The sequence below is a fragment of the Engystomops pustulosus genome, chromosome 1, assembly GCF_040894005.1.
Source record: "Engystomops pustulosus chromosome 1, aEngPut4.maternal, whole genome shotgun sequence".
Taxonomy (NCBI): Eukaryota; Metazoa; Chordata; class Amphibia; order Anura; family Leptodactylidae; genus Engystomops; species Engystomops pustulosus.
The window spans coordinates 136,562,953-136,583,731 of record NC_092411.1 but is presented as its reverse complement, the minus strand read 5'-3'; the positions used below and the strand labels follow the sequence as shown (position 1 = coordinate 136,583,731).

The following is a 20,779-nucleotide window of genomic DNA, read 5'->3' as shown; positions in this document are numbered from 1 at the left end:
GTTTGATGTGGAATGCCCTGTAATAGCTCTTGGGCGGTGTGCCTTTTATCGCCTAGGCTCAGCAGTTTGAGCACCGCCTGCTGTCGCTTAGCGACAGCACTGCTGCTGTGCCTAGAGCTACCGACTGATGGCGCCATGGCCACGGATGGTAATTCGGAGGAGGAGGAGGTATACTAGGCCTTTGAGACCTGGACCGAGGTAGGCCCCGCAATTCTCTGCGTCGGCAGTATATGACTAGCCCCCGGGTCAGACTCGGTCCCAGCCTGCACCAAGTTAAGTGTAGTAGCGTTCTTATAAGTTTGGGATATGGCGGGTGAGGGGAATGTAAACAGATGCGCAAGAAGCGCATGATGCGCATGGAGCTGGCGCTCCGCTGCCAGGCGAGCTTTCGCCAATCCAAGCCCCTGTCTCTAGGCTACTCCCCAAACAGCACTTCTAAGAACCTTTTGTATAAGATCAAGTGTAGTAGCGTTCTTATAAGTTTAGGATATGGCGGGTGAGGGGAATGTAAACAGATGCGCAAGAAGCGCTGAAATAATATTGGTAAATGATAAAAGTTTGCCAGTATATTTTGTGGATAACACAGCAGGGTGGCGACAAAGTTAACAACTTTGATGTGGAATCCATGAAAACAACCCAAATTTCTGCCAGACACACCTCGTTTGATAAGGGGACGATGTATGGAGGCAGCTATATGGACGACTTTTGGAGGTAGCAATGGAGACAACGTGTGGAGGCTGCTATGGAGACAATTTAATTTGGATAGTGCCTGTATGTGGCAGTCCAAAAAAGTTTTCAAACCAGAGGAGCAGGTAGGTGGCCCTCCAGAAAAATGAAATAGATTGAGTGCCTGTATGTGGCAGTCCAAAAAAGTTTTCAAACCAGAGGAGCAGGTAGGTGGCCCTCCAGAAAAATTGAATAGATTGAGTGCCTGTATGTGGCAGTCCAAAAAAGTTTTCAAACCAGAGGAGCAGGTAGGTGGCCCTCCAGAAAAATGAAATAGATTGAGTGCCTGTATGTGGCAGTCCAAAAAAGTTTTCAAACCAGAGGAGCAGGTAGGTGGCCCTCCAGAAAAATTGAATAGATTGAGTGCCTGTATGTGGCAGTCCAAAAAAGTTTTCAAACCAGAGGAGCAGGTAGGTGGCCCTCCAGTAAAATGGAATAGATTGAGTGCCTGTATGTGGCAGTCCAAAAAAGTTTTCAAACCAGAGGAGCAGGTAGGTGGCCCTCCAGAAAAATGAAATAGATTGAGTGCCTGTATGTGGCAGTCCAAAAAAGTTTTCAAACCAGAGGAGCAGGTAGGTGGCCCTCCAGAAAAATTGAATAGATTGAGTGCCTGTATGTGGCACTCCCAAAAATTGTTTAAAACAGAGGACCGGGTCGGTGGCCCTCCAGAAAAATTTAATGCATAAAGTACTATAGCTAGAGCCAGTGGGCCCTGTCAAAAAATAGCCAGTTTCCTCTGCTTTACTCTACAAAGAGGAGGAGAAGGAGGAAAATGAGGAGGAGGAGGAGTGGATAAATTATTCAGGTTGAGCTTCCTTCACCTGGTGGAGATTGGAAATTATGAGAAATCCAGGCTTTATTCATCTTAATAAGCGTCAGCCTGTCAGCGCTGTCAGTCGACAGGCGTGTACGCTTATTGGTGAAGATGCCACCAGCTGCACTGAAAACCCGCTCGGACAAGACGCTAGCGGCAGGGCAGGCAAGAACCTCCAAGGCGTACAGCGCCAGTTCGTGCCACATGTCCAGCTTTGAAACCCAGTAGTTGTAGGGAGCTGTGTGATCATTTAGGACGATGGTATGGTCAGCTACGTACTCCCTCACCATCTTTCTGTAAAGATCAGCCCTACTCTGCCGAGACTGGGGACAGGTGACAGTGTCTTGCTGGGGTGACATAAAGCTGGCAAAAGCCTTGTAAAGCGTACCCTTGCCAGTGCTGGACAAGCTGCCTGCTCGCCTACTCTCCCTCGCTACTTGTCCCGCAGAACTACGCACTCTGCCGCTAGCGCTGTCAGAAGGGAAATACTGTTTCAGCTTGTGCACCAGGGCCTGCTGGTATTCATGCATTCTCACACTCCTTTCCTCTCCAGGGATGAGAGTGGAAAGATTTTGCTTGTACCGTGGGTCCAGGAGAGTGAACACCCAGTAATCGGTGCTGGAATAAATTCTTTGAACGCGAGGGTCACGGGATAGGCAGCCTAGCATGAAATCTGCCATATGCGCCAGAGTACCAACGCGTAAGAATTCACTCCCCTCACTGGCCTGACTGTCCATTTCCTCCTCGTCCAACTCCTCCAACTCCTCTTCTTCTGCCCATACACGCTGAACAGTGAAGGACTCAACAATGGTCCCCTCTTGTGTCTCGCCAACATTCTCCTCCTCTTCCTCCTCATCCTCCTCCACCTCCACCTCCTCCGATATGCGCTGAGAAACAGACCTAAGGGTGCTTTGGCTATCAACAAGGGAATCTTCTTCCCCCGTCTCTTGTGACGAGCGCAAAGCTTCCGACTTCATGCTGATCAGAGAGTTTTTCAACAGGCCAAGCAGCGGGATGGTGAGGCTGATGATGGCGGCATCGCCACTGACCATCTGTGTTGACTCCTCAAAGTTACTCAGCACCTGACAGATATCAGACATCCACGTCCACTCCTCATTGTAGACTTGAGGAAGCTGACTGACCTGACTACCAGTTCTGGTGGAAGTTGACATCTGGCAGTCTACAATCGCTCGGCGCTGCTGGTAAACTCTGGATAACATGGTCAGTGTTGAATTCCACCTCGTGGGCACGTCGCACAACAGTCGGTGAGCGGGCAGTTGGAGGCGGCGCTGCGCTGCCCTGAGAGTGGCAGCATCTGTGCTGGACTTCCTGAAATGCGCACAGATGCGGCGCACCTTCGTGAGCAAATCAGACAGATTGGGGTATGTCTTGAGGAAACGCTGAACTATGAGATTTAACACATGGGCCAGGCATGGCACATGTGTCAGTCTGCCGAGTTGCAGAGCCGCCACCAGGTTACGGCCGTTGTCACACACAACCATGCCTGGCTTCAGGTTCAGCGGTGCCAGCCACAGATCAGTCTGCGCCGTGATGCCCTGTAATAGTTCTTGGGCGGTGTGCCTTTTATCGCCTAGGCTCAGCAGTTTGAGCACCGCCTGCTGTCGCTTAGCGACGGCACTGCTGCTGTGCCTAGAGCTACCGACTGATGGCGCCATGCCCACGGATGGTAGTTCGGAGGAGGAGGTGGAGGAGGGGTGGGAGGAGGAGGAGGCATAGTAGGCCTGAAACACCTGGACCGAGGTAGGCCCCGCAATCCTTGGCATCGGCAGTATATGACCAGCCGCAGGGTCAGACTCGGTCCCAGCCTCCACCAAGTTAACCCAATGTGCCGTCAGCGACATATAGTGGCCCTGCCCGGCAGCACTCGTCCACGTGTCCGTGGTCAGGTGGACCTTGTCAGAAACGGCGTTGGTCAGGGCACGGATTATGTTGTCTGACACGTGCTGGTGCAGGGCTGGGACGGCACATCGGGAAAAGTAGTGGCGGCTGGGGACCGAATACCGAGGGGCGGCCGCCGCCATGAGGTTGCGAAAGGCCTCGGTCTCTACTAGCCTATAGGGCAGCATCTCCAGGCTGAGCAATCTGGAGATGTGGACATTAAGGGCTTGGGCGTGCGGGTGGGTTGCACTATATTTGCGTTTCCGCTCCAGCGTCTGGGGTATGGAGAGCTGAACGCTGGTGGATGCTGTGGAGGATCGTGGAGGCGACGATGGGGTTTTTGTGCCAGGGTCCTGGGCAGGGGGCTGACTATCACCTGAAACAGGGGAAGGAGCAGTGGTGTGCACGGCCGGAGGTGAACGGGCTTGGTGCCACTGAGTGGGGTGTTTAGCATTCATATGCCTGCGCATACTGGTGGTAGTTAAGCTAGTAGTGGTGGAACCCCTGCTGATCCTGGTTTGGCAAAGGTTGCACACCACAGTCCGTCGGTCATCCGGTGTTTCCTTAAAGAACCTCCAGACTTCTGAAAATCTAGCCCTCGCAGCGGGAGCCCTCGCCACGGGAGCTTCACTACGTGACACATTTGGCGCTGATGCACCTGCTCTGGCCCTGCCTCTCCGTCTGGCCCCACCACTGTCTCTTCCAACCTGTTCTGGTCGAGGACTCTCCTCCGTCTCAGAAGCACTGTGTTCACCCGGCCTATCAACCCAGCTTGGGTCTGTCACCTCATCATCCTCCGATCCCTCAGTCTGCTCCCCCCTCGGACTTCCTGCCCTGACAACAACTTCCCCACTGTCTGACAACCGTGTCTCCTCATCGTCGGACACCTCTTTACACACTTCTTCCACTACGTCAAGAAGGTCATCATCACCCACAGACTGCGACTGGTGGAAAACCTGGGCATCGGAAAATTGCTCAGCAGCAACCGGACAAGTGGTTTGTGACTGTGGGAAGGGTCCAGAAAACAGTTCCTCAGAGTATGCCGGTTCAAATGCCAAATTTTGCTGGGAGGGGGCAGACTGGGGGGGAGGAGGCTGAGGTGCAGGAGCTGGAGGAGTGCCGATTTCGGTGACATGGGTGGACTGCGTGGAAGACTGACTGGTGGACAAATTGCTCGAAGCATTGTCGGCAATCCACGACATCACCTGTTCGCACTGTTCTGGCCTCAACAGTGCTCTACCACGAGTCCCAGTAACTTCAGACATGAACCTAGGGAGTGTAGCTCTGCGGCGTTCCCCTGCTCCCTCATAAGCAGGTGGTGTCTCACCCCGCCCAGGACCACGGCCTCTGACCCCTGCAGTAGTTGGACGCCCACGTCCCCGCCCTCGTCCTCTACCCCTAGCCCTCGGGTTAAACATTTTGAAAATGAGAGTTATAACTTTAATTTTTTTTTAACTTTTTTTTGTGTTTTTTGTTTTTTTTTGTGTTTTTTAGTTTTTAAAACCAAACGATGCTACCCTATTGCTATGGCTATTTTCTAGCCAAGTATGAAAGCACACTGCTATGCCAGATGAGATGACGCTGAGTTATTAAAAAAATAAACGTAAAATAAAAAAGGAAATGGCAGACTGTGCCTAATTGAAATACAACCCCGGGCCCTAATAAATTTTCCCACTTCGGTCTTTGCGATGGATATGTGCGTCACTAAGCGCAAAACACAGCGGTCGCAAGTCTCACTCCAAATTGCTCACAATTTGCTAGTAGATGCACTGCAGCAAGGACAGCCACCAGCAGATCAACCAGAAATCAAATATATATAACGCTACTGTAGGCGTAAGTAAGCCGTTTGGATTCTCCTATGGCTATTTTCTAGCCAAGTATGAAAGCACACTACTATGCCAGATGAGATGACGCTGAGTTATGAAAAAAATAAACGTAAAATAAAAAAGGAAATGGCAGACTGTGCCTAATTGAAATACAACCCCGGGCCCTAATAAATTTTCCCACTTCGGTCTTTGCGATGGATATGTGCGTCACTAAGCGCAAAACACAGCGGTCGCAAGTCTCACTCCAAATTGCTCACAATTTGCTAGTAGATGCACTGCAGCAAGGACAGCCACCAGCAGATCAACCAGAAATCAAATATATATAACGCTACTGTAGGAGTAAGTAAGCCGTTTGGATTCTCCTATGGCTATTTTCTAGCCAAGTATGAAAGCACACTACTATGCAAGATGAGATGACACTGAGTTATTAAAAAAATAAACGTAAAATAAAAAGAAACTGGCAGACTGTGCCTAATTGAAATCAAACCCCTAATAAATTTTCCCACTTTGGTGTTTGAGGTGGATATGTGTGTCACTAAGAGCTAAACACAACGGTAGCAAGTCCCCCTGCAAATTCCTCACAATATGGTACTAGCTGCACTACTAAGTATAACGTTATTGTAGCCCTAAGAAGGGCTGTTGGGTTCTTGTTGAATCACTCCTGCCTAACACTATTCTAATAGAACACCCTATCGCTTTCCCTAACCAGCAGCAGCTCTCTCCCTAGCGGCATCCAGACACAGAATGATCCGAGCAGCGCGGGCAGCGGCTAGTCTATCCCAGGGTCACCTGATCTGGCCAGCCAACCACTGCTATCGACGTGTAAGGGTACCACGTCATGCTGGGTGGAGTGCAGAGTCTCCTGGCTTGTGATTGGCTCTGTTTCTGGCCGCCAAAAAGCAAAACGGCGGGAGCTGCCATTTTCTCGAGCGGGCGAAGTATTCGTCCGAGCAACGAGCAGTTACGAGTACGCTAATGCTCCATCGAGCATCAAGCTCGGACGAGTATGTTCGCTCATCTCTACAATGGACGTTTCCACATAAAATGAAAAATATTTGGATCCTCCAAAGAGCATAAAACATCCATAAATTTTTAGAATTAAATTTGGATAGTAATGCAGGTGATTGATAGGTCTTAAAAATTATATTATGTTGAATTATTCTATGATTCCTATTTGGCAAGGACTGTTTTCAATATTTGAATATGTTTTTCCAACTCTCTCTTTTAATTTATCTTATAAAGTCCCTTACCAGTTTATAAATTTGAAATGCATTTTTTGGAGCATTTTTAAATTTTTTCTCGGTGGTAGACTGTCCTATAAAGCACCTACGTTATCTTCTGGGGATGAAAGATCCTATTTTACCAGTCTACCACGAGAAAATGGTGGTAGATATCCTTTAACCCCTTACCGACGTGTGCCGAAATAGTACGGCGTGCATTGGGTAAATGGAGAGGGCTCACGGGCTGAGACCTCTGCATGGTCAGTAAGTCTTTGCTGCATATTGCGGGTGTTATCCCGCGATTGCTGCCGGCAAAGCTGGCGGCGGCTTCAAAAAGCATGGGAGCATTGCTCCCCGTGACGTCATCGGGGAGCAGCGATTGGTCCCCATGACAGCCATGACTGTCTTATGGCAGTGTATGGTAGGATCGATCAGACAACCTAGGGTTAAAGTCCCCTGGGGAGTCTGAAAAAATGTAAAAATAAACAAAGTTTAAAAAAAAAAAAAATTATAATAAAAAAACATAAACATTCAAATCACCCCCTTTCCCTAGAACTGATATAAATATAAATAAACAATTAAAATCATAAACACATTAAGTATCGCCATATCTGCAAATGCCGAATCTATCAAAATTCACTGCGTTTAACCACGTAACGGAAAATAGCCCACAGAGTCGAAAATGGCACTTTTTTGCCATTTTGAAAAATATAAAAAAATCAATCAAACGTGATCAAAAGGTTGTACAGTCCTAAAAATTGTAGCATTAAAAACATCATCAAAAGTTGCACAAAATGACACTACCCACAACTCTGTATACCGAAGTATGAAAAAGTTGTTAGTGCCAGAAGATGGCAAAATCCCCAAAAAAATTTTGTACAGCAGGTTTTAATTTTTGTAAATGTATGAAAACATTATAAAACCTATACAAATTTGGTATCTCCATGATCATACCGACCCAAAGAATAAAGTAGACGTGTCATTTTGGACATACAGTGAAAGCCGCAAAATCTAAGCCCACAAGAAAACGGCGCCAAAGCGTTTTTTCACCATTTTCACTGAATTTGGAATTTTTTCCTGCTTCCCGGTACATGGGATTGAATATTCAATACCATCACTATGAAGTGCAATTTGTTACGCAGAAAGCAAGCCATCACATAAACATATAAACATAAATAACCTAAAACATTTAAAATATACATACACATTACATATCTAAAATCCTAAAACACAATCCTGACTTGTTGGGCACCTTCTCACAGCATTTGACAGTTCACATGCAACAGGTATGGATGTTTTCTTAAATCTCTTGAACCTACACCGCATTGATAAAAACCGGGAACTGAAACCACTCATCTGGGCCTGAGGTACGACAAACATGGGGTGATCAATATTAGCTGTGATTTTATACAATTTCTTCAACATTGTACTAATTTCTGCCAATTCTCAAAGCACATACCCACTATTGAGAATGCTTTTCTAATGATCTTATCCAACCTTTGACGGTCTCTACTAGAGATTCAATTACCCCAAGCTGTTAAGGCAAATGTAAATACACTCATCATATCTGTATGATAAAAACCTTCCATCATTATTCTAGACACTTTAAATGATCTTAATCTATGCAACAAGAATAAATTACTTGACTACATACCTTCTCAATGTGCTCATGCCAATTTAGCTTATAATCTAAAACAACGCACATTTATAACTTCTAACCTGCTCCACTTCTATCCCTCCTATGTTCAGAGGTTGGTACATTACACCCTGTTTGTGTGAAGAATTGAAAATCAATTCTTTGGTCTTTTTAACATTGAGCACAAGCTACACCAATCTGTGAACGTGGTCACTGTCTATACGCAGTATCCCCCCCTCCTTAGTACAACCCACCAGAACAGATGCATCAGAATATTTTTTAAGAAAGTAACCAGGACCATTCTTCCTAAAATCTAAAGTACACAGTACTCTTAGGGGCTCCAGTACTACACACTACCATAACAGACCATGAATCTCCCAACCTGACCCTTTGAGATTTGGAGCTCAGATAACCCATCAGCCATTTTAACCCATTACCGAAATTTGCCATACTATTACAGAACAACTTCAGGTCGGTGTATGGAGATGGCTCATGGATGGAGCCCTACACTTTCCTAGTATATACGCATACAATGTTTAATTATATATGCAATCTTGAGAGAGGTGGAAGAATAAAACCTATTTTAATTGTGATCATACCAAACCAAAAATAAAGCAGAGCTGTAAATTAGAATGAAAACTGAAAGAAAATACAGAGCCCACAAGAAAATGGTGGAAAAGCATTTTTTCACCTATTTCACCTCATTTGGAATATTTTTTTCCACTTCCCAGTATACTGCATGAAAATAAAATGCCATTGCTTAAAAGTATAATATTTTACACAGAAAACAAGCTTATATAGCTTAAACACTTCAAAAGTTATCCAATTACCACTCTCCGCCAATTGAGCTACATTAATTAAACCTTTCAATTTCCAAAATTTTGTGTCTATCATTGAAAACAATTCTGGTAATCTCCACAAAGGAGTGTGACCCCTTAATCCCCAAAAATGTTTTAAACTAAGCGTTGAGCTTTTCTAAAAAATCAGTCATATGTACCAGATTCTAAAAAAGAAAAAATAGAAACGGAATAGTCCCCTTATGTGTGTAAACGTGTTTTAAATATAGGGGAAGATCTAAAGTCCCCAATAAGTTGTAATTGGGCTATAATGACATAATGGACAATAGGACCGCACAGGACATATCTTTTTACCTTAATCGTGACTGCCCACTGTCTTTTGATGGTGGTTGGTGAAGGCCCCAAGTCTACAGTGACGTCTTTCAATGCTAAATACCTCTGCTTTTTTTTGTATTGCTACTTCCTAAAATTCAACACGAGGAAATAGCATAATATTCTTTCCCCTATCTTGAGTAACCTTTTAAATGATCTATCACTAACAGCTTATTGCTACATGTTCCCTCAGTTTCACAAGTCCATTACAGTATCTTCAATAAACATTAATGGGTAGACTATCAAAATCATTTTTTCCTCTAAATCAAAGATACACTTAGCTACTTACTCACACACGTAGGAGGAGATGGACGCCATTGTTTATCCACATGACACATCCTACGACTTGGTCCATGAAGTTCAAATCCTGGGTTACAGCTATAATGAATTTCGTCTTCAAAAAAGTAACTTTCTCCCTGAATTTGACCATTCTCAAATGGTTCTAGGAAGTTACAAGAAATTCCTAAAGAGAAGACAGTTTAAGTGACTACATAAACAAAAATGTCAAATTTTACATTAATCGTTGCTATATTATCCTTGCCTCATTTCTCGATAAATGAATATGATAGAAGGCTGTATAATCACAATTATATGCCTATTATAGCAAGCCTTGGTAACTAGTCCAAGTGTTAAAAGTTTTTTGGGGAAATTTGTAAAAGAATTGAATATTGCATAAGTAATTAGTATACTTTGCATAAGGTCTGATTTTGTGGTTTTGTGAGCTACAGAACCAGAGATCTAGTTAGTTAAAGACATTTGCAGGAACTCGATCTTTATCTGCAGCTTGCATTTCCTACTATGTATTTAACTTCCTGTATCTCCGCTTCTGTAGATTACATAACCACAAACCTGATGGGATCTGAAAATTGGCATACTTATATTTGATATTAAAAGAAGTATGTTTCTACAGTAGGGACAATAGTACTGAACTTGACACCCCCTGCATCTATTAAAGAGAACCCGTCAGACAAAATAACCCCCTAATCTAAATATATTTTCAGAAACTGCCATTAGAAAGCATTGCCTCTATTCCTTAATTGTCCCTCTACATGCATGTAAACTTAAGCAATGAGGTCCTAAAGCTGTATGCAAATGACCTGTGAGATGTCCAATGAGTCATTATCATAGTCAAGCTTATTCATGAGTGGGAGGCACACTCCAGGCAACCATGTTATAGCAGAACATGTCAGATTCATGTGTAGTTGATGTCTGTGTCTCTCACGTGTATATTAGGAGGATGCAGCATGTCAGCACATAAAGCAGAGACACTAGCAATGCTTTACTATACATTACACACAGACATGAGCAGGGGGAGGAGAGGGGAGAGGAAACAGGGGTGACATCACTGCCTCTGACCATGTGACCCGCCTCATTTACATAATAAAGAAAAGATGATTTTACAATGAATAATGTATGAATTGATTAGATAAAGGCTGTGATGGAATCCTTGTGAGCTGCTCAAACAGGTAGAGGTGACAGAAATAGTGACAGAGAACTGATCTCAGCTGTCCTTTAAACTTGACTCTTCTCAGCTCATTTTCATGTGACTTTAGAGGAGATTTCAGATAAAATAGGGAATTCTGGAAACAACATTTCACACGCTACCTGAGGGTTGCTATTAAGTTAATGTTAGTGGGTTATGGGCCTTTGCACATTGCCAGACTGTTTTTACCATACTGCCATTTGGATCATCCGACATCAAGATCATCTCACATCTGGCTATTACCCCGAGTTTGATTGATTGGTCTAAGTGAATACCAGGTGAGCACATTGGGGGACCTAAACATTGGCCATTTATTTCAAACATTTATTTCAAACATTAGCACCTGAGGGTCTGTCCTATTGTTTGTGTTACTTTTCTGTTTTCCTTGTATTCATGTATAGTAAAAGTCTATTATATGGAACAATGTTAAATTGGGTGCTTCTCAGGTATTTTTCACTTGTAGCATTGCTTCCATAGCAGAATATTTCCCATATTGAACATTGTGCCATATGGAGGCATCACAAAATCTATGGCTTTGTAGCAAAAGTGCCATAATTTGCCATGTGCATAGAAATATCTTAATGAAAAGAGTCTTCAGTTTCACCTAATAAACAACATCTATCAAAACTAATGTTTAGGTATGTGTAGATAATACATTTGAATGTATATACTATTTAAAGGTGTGGTCCTGGATTAAAAAAAACTTTTTATATATGGCTCTGGGGCTCTGTTCAGCTTCAGCACCATCCATCACTTCTGCCTTCTGTATACAAAAGCCAGAGGTGATGCCAAGTCAACAGCCACATAACTGCTACAGCCTCAAATTCCTGCTGTACCAAGCACATGGCTGTCTACGATGCGTCACTGTTGTCCTTGTATACAAAGATTGTTAATTGGTGCACCGGAGGGGGTATCAGCTCTTTATGATTTTCTTACAAACCAGAGGTATATATAAAACAATTTTTTATCCCCATACAACTCCTTTAACTGTTCTTATACCAGTATAAATTTGCAAATTACTTTTGCACTGAGGTTCCACTCCACTCCATGATTTGTTAGCCTCACATACTCTTTCCATGGGACCCTAAATAACAAAGAAAAAAGACAAACATAAAAATGCAAAATGTATAAAAACTTCTGAACGTAATTTTTTTCTTTGAAATGCATATACCTGCATTCGCTCTAAGCACAAATGCAATCCTCTGTGGCAGTAAGTGACCTTGATGTTATACAGGACAACTCGAAGGCGACTACTGTCAGGTTTAAAGAGAGTAAAGAATGTATTGGCCATCATCAAGAAGTGCTAAAACAATAACTTCCCCCATACTTACCTCTCTTTTCCTCTCTGCTCCAGCACGGTACCTCAAGTTACAGCCACATTCTGTTTGTATACAGGAGCTGCAGAGGTGTCAAGGTGACAGGTGCCCCTGCTGCAACCCAATACTGGCCTCACTCAACCACCACTGAGGTGAGTTATAGGTGCAGTGATGTGCATAATTTCAGTTTCTATGTACAAAGAGATACCAACTGTGATAAGAGGCGCCGTGCTGGAGTGAAGGAGAGAGGTAAGTATAGTTTGTTTTATTGTGTTATAGTCCCTCCAGCTAATGCTCAAAAATGTTCTTATCTTGGACCTTGTGCTACTGAACGCAATATTATCAAATACAGTCTATATAATTTACTTAAATGAAATAGATATTCTGAAAGAACTTTTTTACAGATGGTTTTTATAGGTAGTTTTTGTAGTTAATAGTTTATTAAAATTTGCAAAAGAAACCCCTGCAAAATCAGCAAACAATTTCCCACAATTAAAATGGGCTTTTTCTTTTTTTTTTTTTTTTTACAAAGAAATTGTTTGGACTGTGCCTTTAAATGATAACTAAAATGTTGCACTGCATTTTTATTAAACTTGACAGAAGATAATTATTTCCTTCCTCAGAATTGTGCCTATTATCCGTAAGAAACATTTGGCTTGCTTGAAATATGCATGAGTGTAATTTATCATCAATTACTGTATTTGTTAGGTGCTCACTTCATATCTTCTGTTCCTGTAAATTAGGCAGCATTTGGATGCTTTCAATTGCCTTATGTTACAGCATATGAATTGCAATGAGTTGTAAATGTAGTGTGAGATACATCTTTAAGGTTGATAGGTCAGTTTACAAGTTCACAAAGTTTAGGAAAACAGAAACAGATGTCCCTTTACTAAAGGGATTTTCTTGGCCAAACAAATAAAGTCCCTGTTTGCTACAGTAGTCATCTGAGCATTTATACACTCACTGTAAAAAAAAATTAAATAACACACTAAGAAGGAAGTTTTATATGTCTGAATGTAATACTGATTCATGTAAGTGAGTGCAATATTAGAATGAAATGATAAGTTTATTAGGAAAACTATACTAATGAAAAAAAGTTCCAGTACTTTGTTGAGCTGCCTCCAGCTTAGACAGAATATACGTTTTGTTGGTGATGCAAGCATACACATTCTGCATCATACATGTCAATCGCAATGTATCCTTCACAACACCAAAGCTGAAGAAGGCAATGGTCATTGGCTGCCAAGGCTATCATCAGCTAGGTCACAAGGCCAAAAATAAGCCTTTCCTCAGTTCACTGATGGGCCTGGTCTCTATGGTCTCTGTCATGTAAGTAAAATGTCTTCAGCTGCATTTTAGAAGCTTGAATACAGTCAAGTGATCTGTCAAGAATAGATATACTACCTGAAAGTAGTCTCTGAGAACCTGAGAAATCTGTTTGTAAACCATCTTGTGGCAAGTCCCAGTGTCTCACCACACCTGTAATAACTTACATATCTGACATAACTGCCTTTGAAATTTGTGTTTATTGCAGATTATAACAGTAAACATTGTAATACAATTCATTAAAGGTGTAGCCTTAACAACGTTGGTTTGGAGAGGGCTCACGGGCTGAGTCTGCTCCATAGCCGGTGCGATTGGTGCTAGTGTTAACCCTTCGATCGCCACTGTCAAAGCTGCCATGCTGGGTTGGATCGTTACTATCTTCAATCGTTGGCGATCTGTTGCTATGACAGCCTCGGGTCATACAAAGAACCAAGGCTGTCTCGTTTTACACTATCTATTACAATGTTCAAAAGCAAGCATGATAAACCAGGGACCTTTACCACACAGTGTCTGGATCTGAGTAATCTTCTTATATTTGTTATGTATAGCCTCTTTACTTATATAATCAACTTTTATAATTATGCTAAGGAGCCAGGGAGCCTACCCTGGCCTCTTTGTGATCTGGCTTTACAGGCTGTTACACTATCTCATGGTGCATGCATCTATGAGTAAGTTATACTGGTTTACCATGCTTGATTTTAATTGTAGATTTTTTTAAAAATAAAACTGTGGAAGAGATTAATACAACTGAATAATAATACTGTTCCCATTAGCAACCTATCTCACCCTAGCTGTCATTTTCAAAAGTGCTAGAAAAGCTGAGCTCTTATTTGTTGCTATGTGCAACAAAGATAGCTTTTCTTTAAGACCGTGCCATTGTCTAGGCTGCGAACATGGTAATTCATCTGAGCTAAATATCTCTATATAAAAGTTCTCACTACTCCAGTTTGTCCTTCTACTTCAGGATGCTGCCTTTTAACAAAGGTAGTTCACTTGTAATGGCAGGTGACATGTGACAAAGCAACTATGTCACAATTGTTTTCTGTACACTTATGAGTGATGTCAATGAGGATCAATTTGTTAGCAGGCACATACCTTGTACTACTTGGCATCCTTTTCTTTTCATTGTCTAACTGACCTTGACTGCCTTCCACTTCCATTCTTCTTTTCACACAATTACACAGGCTAAGTCATATGCAGTTCTTGTATCACTATGTAATCCCACACATGCAATAGCAGATTAAACTTTTCAATTCATACTGTCATAATGGTTTACCTTTTGTTTACCAACTGTCTACTATTGAAGCTTATCTCAGAAAGCAAATACTCATAGAAAATTACTTAAAATAAGTTGCTATAGGTGATTGGACTCGTGACAACTATGATGTTCAATCACATTTAGACTTGAGAATTTACTTTCCAGTCCCTAATGTCCAAGCGGCTGCCAAAAAAGGAAGACCATCTGAAAGCAGGAAAGAATGGATAGATTTTTTTAGTCTGGTGGAATAGGCCAGCATCCACCAGGCATCTGGTCATGTAATATGGCACAGGGGCACATTGTGTGCCTGGCACATATCCAAAGTGGAGATATGGCCATGTTTCATGACAAGTATGCTCTACACTTTCATCTAACCAAGGTGAAACTGCAATCTGAATCTTCTCCATAGACTGTTCTACTGGCAACTATTGTTAGACATCAGCTCCCTCTGCCAAATGGAAAACAGGTAAAAGATAATGGGGCAGATTTACTTACCCGGTCCATTCGCGATCCAGCGGCGCGTTCTCTGCGCTGGATTCGGATCCGGCCGGGATTTATTAAGGTAGTTCCTCTGCCGTCCACCAGGTGGCTGCTGCGCTGAAGAGCATCGGAACGTGCTGGAGTTCACCAGCTAGGGCTGAGTGAAGGTAAGTGCAAGCTCCGCGACAGATTTTTTATTTTAAATGCGGCGGTTTTTCTGAATCCATCGGGTTTACGTTCGGCCACGCACCCCCATTTCCGTCGCGTGCATGCCAGCGCCGATGCGCCACAATCCGATCTCGTGCGCCAAAATCCCGGGGCAATTCAGGGGAAATCGGCGCAAATCGGAAATATTCGGGTAACACGTCGGGAAAATGCGAATCGGGCCCTTAGTAAATGACCCCCAATGTTATGCCACTAGCTTGAGCCTGCCTGCAAGCTCTAGTACATTGATGTGAGAAAAAGTCTGACGTTACAGAAGATAAGTACCTAATAGTAATAAGTTTTACCATAAACACCACTTATGACAAACATATGGGATGTGTAATATATGCCTTATTTATGCAATTCCCACCGCTGGGTCCTACAACTCTAATGAGAATAGGGGTTTAGCAATTTAATCATATGTCTGTTGTCAATTGAGGCTCATGTACAACTCCTTTCGTTTGCTTCTATTAGAGATTAGTTGGATGTATTGGGACTTCCCATGGTAACAGTAGGCTGAATGCAGCTACTGTATGTATATTGTACATACCGGCGGTCCCCTACTTAAGAACACTCAACTTACATACGACCCCTAGTTACAAACGGACCTCTGGATGTTGGTAATTTATTGTACTTTAGTCCTAGGTTACAATAAACAATTGTAACAGTTAGCAATGGTGTCTGTAATGAAGCTTTAGTGTTAATATTGATTCTTATGACAACCCAACATTTTTAAAATCCAATTGTCACAGAGACCAAAAAAAGTTCTGTCTGGGATTACAATGATAAAATATACAGTTCCGACTTACATACAAATTCAATTTAAGAACAAACCTACAGACCCTATCTTGTATGTAACCCGGGGACTGCCTGTACTTACAAGTATTTCATAGCCAGCATCACATTGGTAGAGAACTGAATCTTTGTAGAAATATCTTGTGCCAATCACTGTGCCATGATCAGGAGCCGAAGGTTGACCACATGATACAGGAGTACATACATCATCATTCAAAGGAGGTAACCAGTTACCATCTGTCTAAATGATAAAAGAAATTATATTGTAGTAAGTGATATTTATACATTTAATACCTACTATTTAGAAAAAGAAATTAACTTTTGCCCTTAGAATTTCTGATATAAATATGTCTTAAAGGGGTAGGCCACTCTTTTCCATAAGTTGTCAATGTCCCTTTGCTGCCTTGTAGATATCCCTGAATGTTCATCAGCTGATTAAGCAGTCCTGCAACTTAATTTTGTACTGTGTGCAGACCCTTCATGTCTGCTTATGTACATCTCTGAGCTCTGCTGAATGCAAACAGACATGTTTTTTTGCACACAAGCTATGGACACACCCATCTGAACAAGCCCTTTACCCAGAGAACAAAAATGTTATATTATATATTATATGCCGGTATCTAAAAGCTGTATTCAGACTTGTGATGAATTACCTAAGTTATGAAACAGGAACTAATCCAGTAGAGGATATTCTGGCATGTCTCTTTTTTTACACCAATGACTCCTTACTGGTCATTTAAATATAGTGTTAAAATAATTTTTGTGTAAAACTAAATCTTCCACAATATAGAGGGAAATCACTGTGATGCTGAAACTTCCCTAAATAACAGTTTGGCTGTGGTTTGTGGGCCTAAAATACGACAGGTCAATAGTGAGTGGTGACTTCCCTCAGTTTTTTTACTGCCCTCTTCTTACCCATTTTTCATTTTCTTTTTTGTCAGCTTTTTTAACTAATGTGAATTGTTGTTTAATTCAATACTGATTTTGGAGAGTGTTTTTCAATATTTTGCACCAACGGGAGATATCAATGTACACAGCGCACAGGAGAGAAGAGACTAGACCGAATTTTATCTCATATGCCGAATAAATGAACAGGACCTATGATGATATAATGATGCGGGGTCCTGTTGTGGCAGATGCAGTGTCTCATACACAACAGTGTCTACACAGTTACTATAATCTATACTGAACCATAGCCACCTGATCAGCACAGCACCTTATACAATATACTCTGCATGCAGGAGACTATGATGGGAACACACATGACATCACCACAGGTCCTTTACATTGTAATAAGCATCTGGCATTGAAACAATGTACATATGAGGCTAACAGTTATATATAAAATGGAAAAAAAGTATAAATCCCCCATAGCCAAAATTGTTATTATTATTATTATTATATTTTGGCAACACAATATCACATGCTAACAAAACATACAAAGAAAACCTTGTCCAGTCCAGGGTACAAATGAGGCAGGACACCGGTATGCTGCCAATATCTTTGAATATACTAATATATTAACACATATTTACCATACAGGTTGAGGTACTTGGTCCTGATAATGTATAACCAGTTTTGCATATGACTGTTACAGTTTTATTTATATCATAATCAGCCTTAATTTTGACTGTATCTGACTGCAGTTTGCATTTCCTTGAGACACAAGAAATTTCTTCAGTTGACCACGATCCATCCTCTAAACATCTCTTTGTTGCCATATTTCCATCAATTATATAGCCGTCTTTACATCTGTAATGCAAATATAAATTATCACTTTAGAAAACCAAGGGTCTATTGCATTAAACATGCTTCAAAGAAAATACTTTTTACATCTGTTTTAAACTACAATATGAAATGTAATATGGACATCCAATCATTTTACCACATAAGAGCTTAAAGGGAACCTACCACCACGAATCTACCTATAAAGGTAGATCGGGTGGTAGGTGGATGTAAGGGACGTGAGGATAGCCCTTTTTAGAGCTAATCCTCACGTCCCCGCTAGCCTAGCATAAACTTTAATGCCCTAATATGTTAATTTAATTAAGCGGCTACCGGGGCGTGGAGTAGCCGGACACGAGGCTACACGGCGCGGCTACTCCACGCCCCAGTAGCTGCTTTCCCCCGCCTACCCTGTGATCTTCGGCGCGCAGCTCCTGCGCAGTAACTCCGGCCTCGTTCCCGAGATCGCGCATCTTGGCCGGAGTTACTGCGCATGCGGTACTCCGGCTTCTCCGACGAGGGCGCGCAGCTGCCAGGAGCTGCGCGCCGAAGATCACAGGGTAGGCGGGGGAAAGCAGCTACTGGGGCGTGGAGTAGCCGCGCCGTGTAGCCTCGTGTCCGGCTACTCCACGCCCCGGTAGCCGCTTAATTAAATTAACATATTAGGGCATTAAAGTTTATGCTAGGCTAGCGGGGACGTGAGGATTAGCTCTAAAAAGGGCTATCCTCACGTCCCTTACATCCACCTACCACCCGATCTACCTTTATAGGTAGATTCGTGGTGGTAGGTGCCCTTTAAGTACTTATGTCTAATATCAGCATGTATTTTGTGGGATAAGCTGATTTCTGTGTACTGGATAGAGGAAGCAATAGGGGTCTTTCAGCAGATTGATGCTTTTTTCATAACAGGAAGAAACTCGTTCATAGAAATCTGTAGGGGTTCTAAGTATGTATTAATATTTTTTTCAATTTTTTTATTTTCTGATTGTAGTGGGTGATTTGAACTTTTAAGTTTTCAACTCTTTTTTAATTTTTTTATAACTATTTTTCAAACCCCCTACATTATGTTGTCTGATGAATTCTACCATATACTGGCATAATAAAATATTGCAGTATATAGCTTTTTTTACATATGATTTGTTACATTGTGCCGCTGGCTTTGCTCACTTTGCCATTGGCTTGTAAAGATTTAACACCCATGATCAGTGGCAGCACTGATCACTGGTGTTAATGATGAGAGTTTGCTGCAGTGTGTAGCAAATACCCGGTAAGTCCTCTCCATACACCACATGCCGTGTGTCAATGTGCTGCCCTGTTTCCTCGAAAAAAAAAACAAACGCCCACTGAAAATAAGACCTATTGCAATTTTTTTTACAGCTTAAAAATATAAGGCCTTCCCTAAAAATATGACCTGGCTGCTGCAACTGCAACAGCCTCCCCTGGGCCATACATTAGTATTAGTAGATCATTTAGATATTGCATGGGGTTGTGACATAGGTGAAGAATTCACAAGCAGAAGGGCTTATGTGAGGAAAGTGCTATTGCTAAACATGAGAGAGTTGGGCTGATGATGATGATAAAAATTGAGCCACAAGACATTCAGCTTAAAATTTAGATTTTGGAGATTTATAAGGATGTTCGAAAGTTGTTGGCATGTCTGTCTTTAAACTAAAAATGTTGCTCTTTTCAGGACTCTATTCAGGTGGTTATCCTAATGTATATATTGGCATGACTACAGTATAGTGATAAATATAAATTAATGGAAAAATAAGACATCCCCTAATAATAAAACCTAGTGCTTCTTTAGGAGTGAAAATTTTGGGGGGAAGCAAGGTTTTACGTTGGTTTGTGGAAAGGGGTTAAAGGGACCCTGTTATTTAAACTAACCGACACTCACTAAACATATCCTTGAAAACTGTTTTATATTTGTCCCCCCATACCTGTAATGTTTCACAGTCTGTTTTTAAAGTTGACTCATTAGCTATGCAAATGACCCCATGGTCTTCTGATCATTGTCTTCCTTTGGAGCTCATTTCTGTATATTCATGTCCTTTCTGGTTAGCCATGTATCCAGCTCATTCCCCTCTTTCTTTCGAAATAAGAGAGACGCTGGCTGTGTGTGGATCACGGTGGAGGATTCCTGAGATAGAGGTGAATGATGGAAGCTGATTTCTCTTCAGCAAGCCAATCACACACAACCAGTGTCTTTATTATTCCTGGAGGGGTGAGTGATGTAAGTTTACTCGCCTGAAGATAAAGCATACTCAGAAGAACATGAATATGCATAGATGGTGAGTCAACTTTATGAATGGACTATGGTACTTTACAGGCATGAGGAGGAAAAATATAGAGATAGTTGTACTGTTCTATAATAGCAATTTTCAAAAATATGTTTAGATAGGGTGGGTTAGTTTGTCTGACTGGTTCCCATTAAAACAGAGCATCCCAGAAGCTGGCTGCACATCAGGGGGAGCAGTGCATGTGCAAGCAGTGACGTTTCATAAGGAATCAAGAACACGGAAGTGGCATGTAGTTAATTTGGATATTTTTGAAACTTTGATTTAGAACAAAGGAACATATAAATGTGAATTTAAAGGAAACCTACCACCACAAATCTACCTATAAAGGTAGATCGGGTGGTAGGTGAATCAATGGGACGTGAGGATAGCCCTTTTAAGGGCTAATCCTCACGTCCCCGCACTGTTTTATAAACTTTTATTACTTATATATGTTAATTTACTTATGCGGCTACCGGGGCGTGGAGTAGCCGCATCTGAGGTTACACGAGGCGGCTACTCCACGCCCCGCTAGCCACATTACCCCTCCTACTCACCATGTTCGGCGCGCAGCTGCTCGTAGCTGCGCGCCCTCGTCCGCCGATCCTGCCGTCTGCGCATGCGCA

At 42.3% G+C, this 20,779-nt stretch overlaps 1 protein-coding gene across 4 annotated transcripts in view; it reads right to left on the bottom strand.

Moving 5' to 3' along the window:
• SVEP1 (sushi, von Willebrand factor type A, EGF and pentraxin domain containing 1) overlaps positions 1–20,779 on the bottom strand; it is a 238,977-nt gene that overhangs the window by 42,414 nt on the left and 175,784 nt on the right. For 2 of the 4 annotated variants that reach the window (XM_072154359.1, XM_072154368.1), the window contains exons 39-42: positions 17,688–17,904; positions 16,238–16,393; positions 11,794–11,857; positions 9,580–9,753 (exon numbers count right to left, since the gene is read on the bottom strand). In XM_072154359.1, the coding sequence (XP_072010460.1) occupies positions 9,580–9,753; positions 11,794–11,857; positions 16,238–16,393; positions 17,688–17,904 (611 nt within the window). Of the gene's footprint in view, positions 1–9,579; positions 9,754–11,793; positions 11,858–16,237; positions 16,394–17,687; positions 17,905–20,779 lie in introns of those variants that run through there. The other 2 variants (XM_072154377.1, XM_072154384.1) reach the window with 2 other exon arrangements.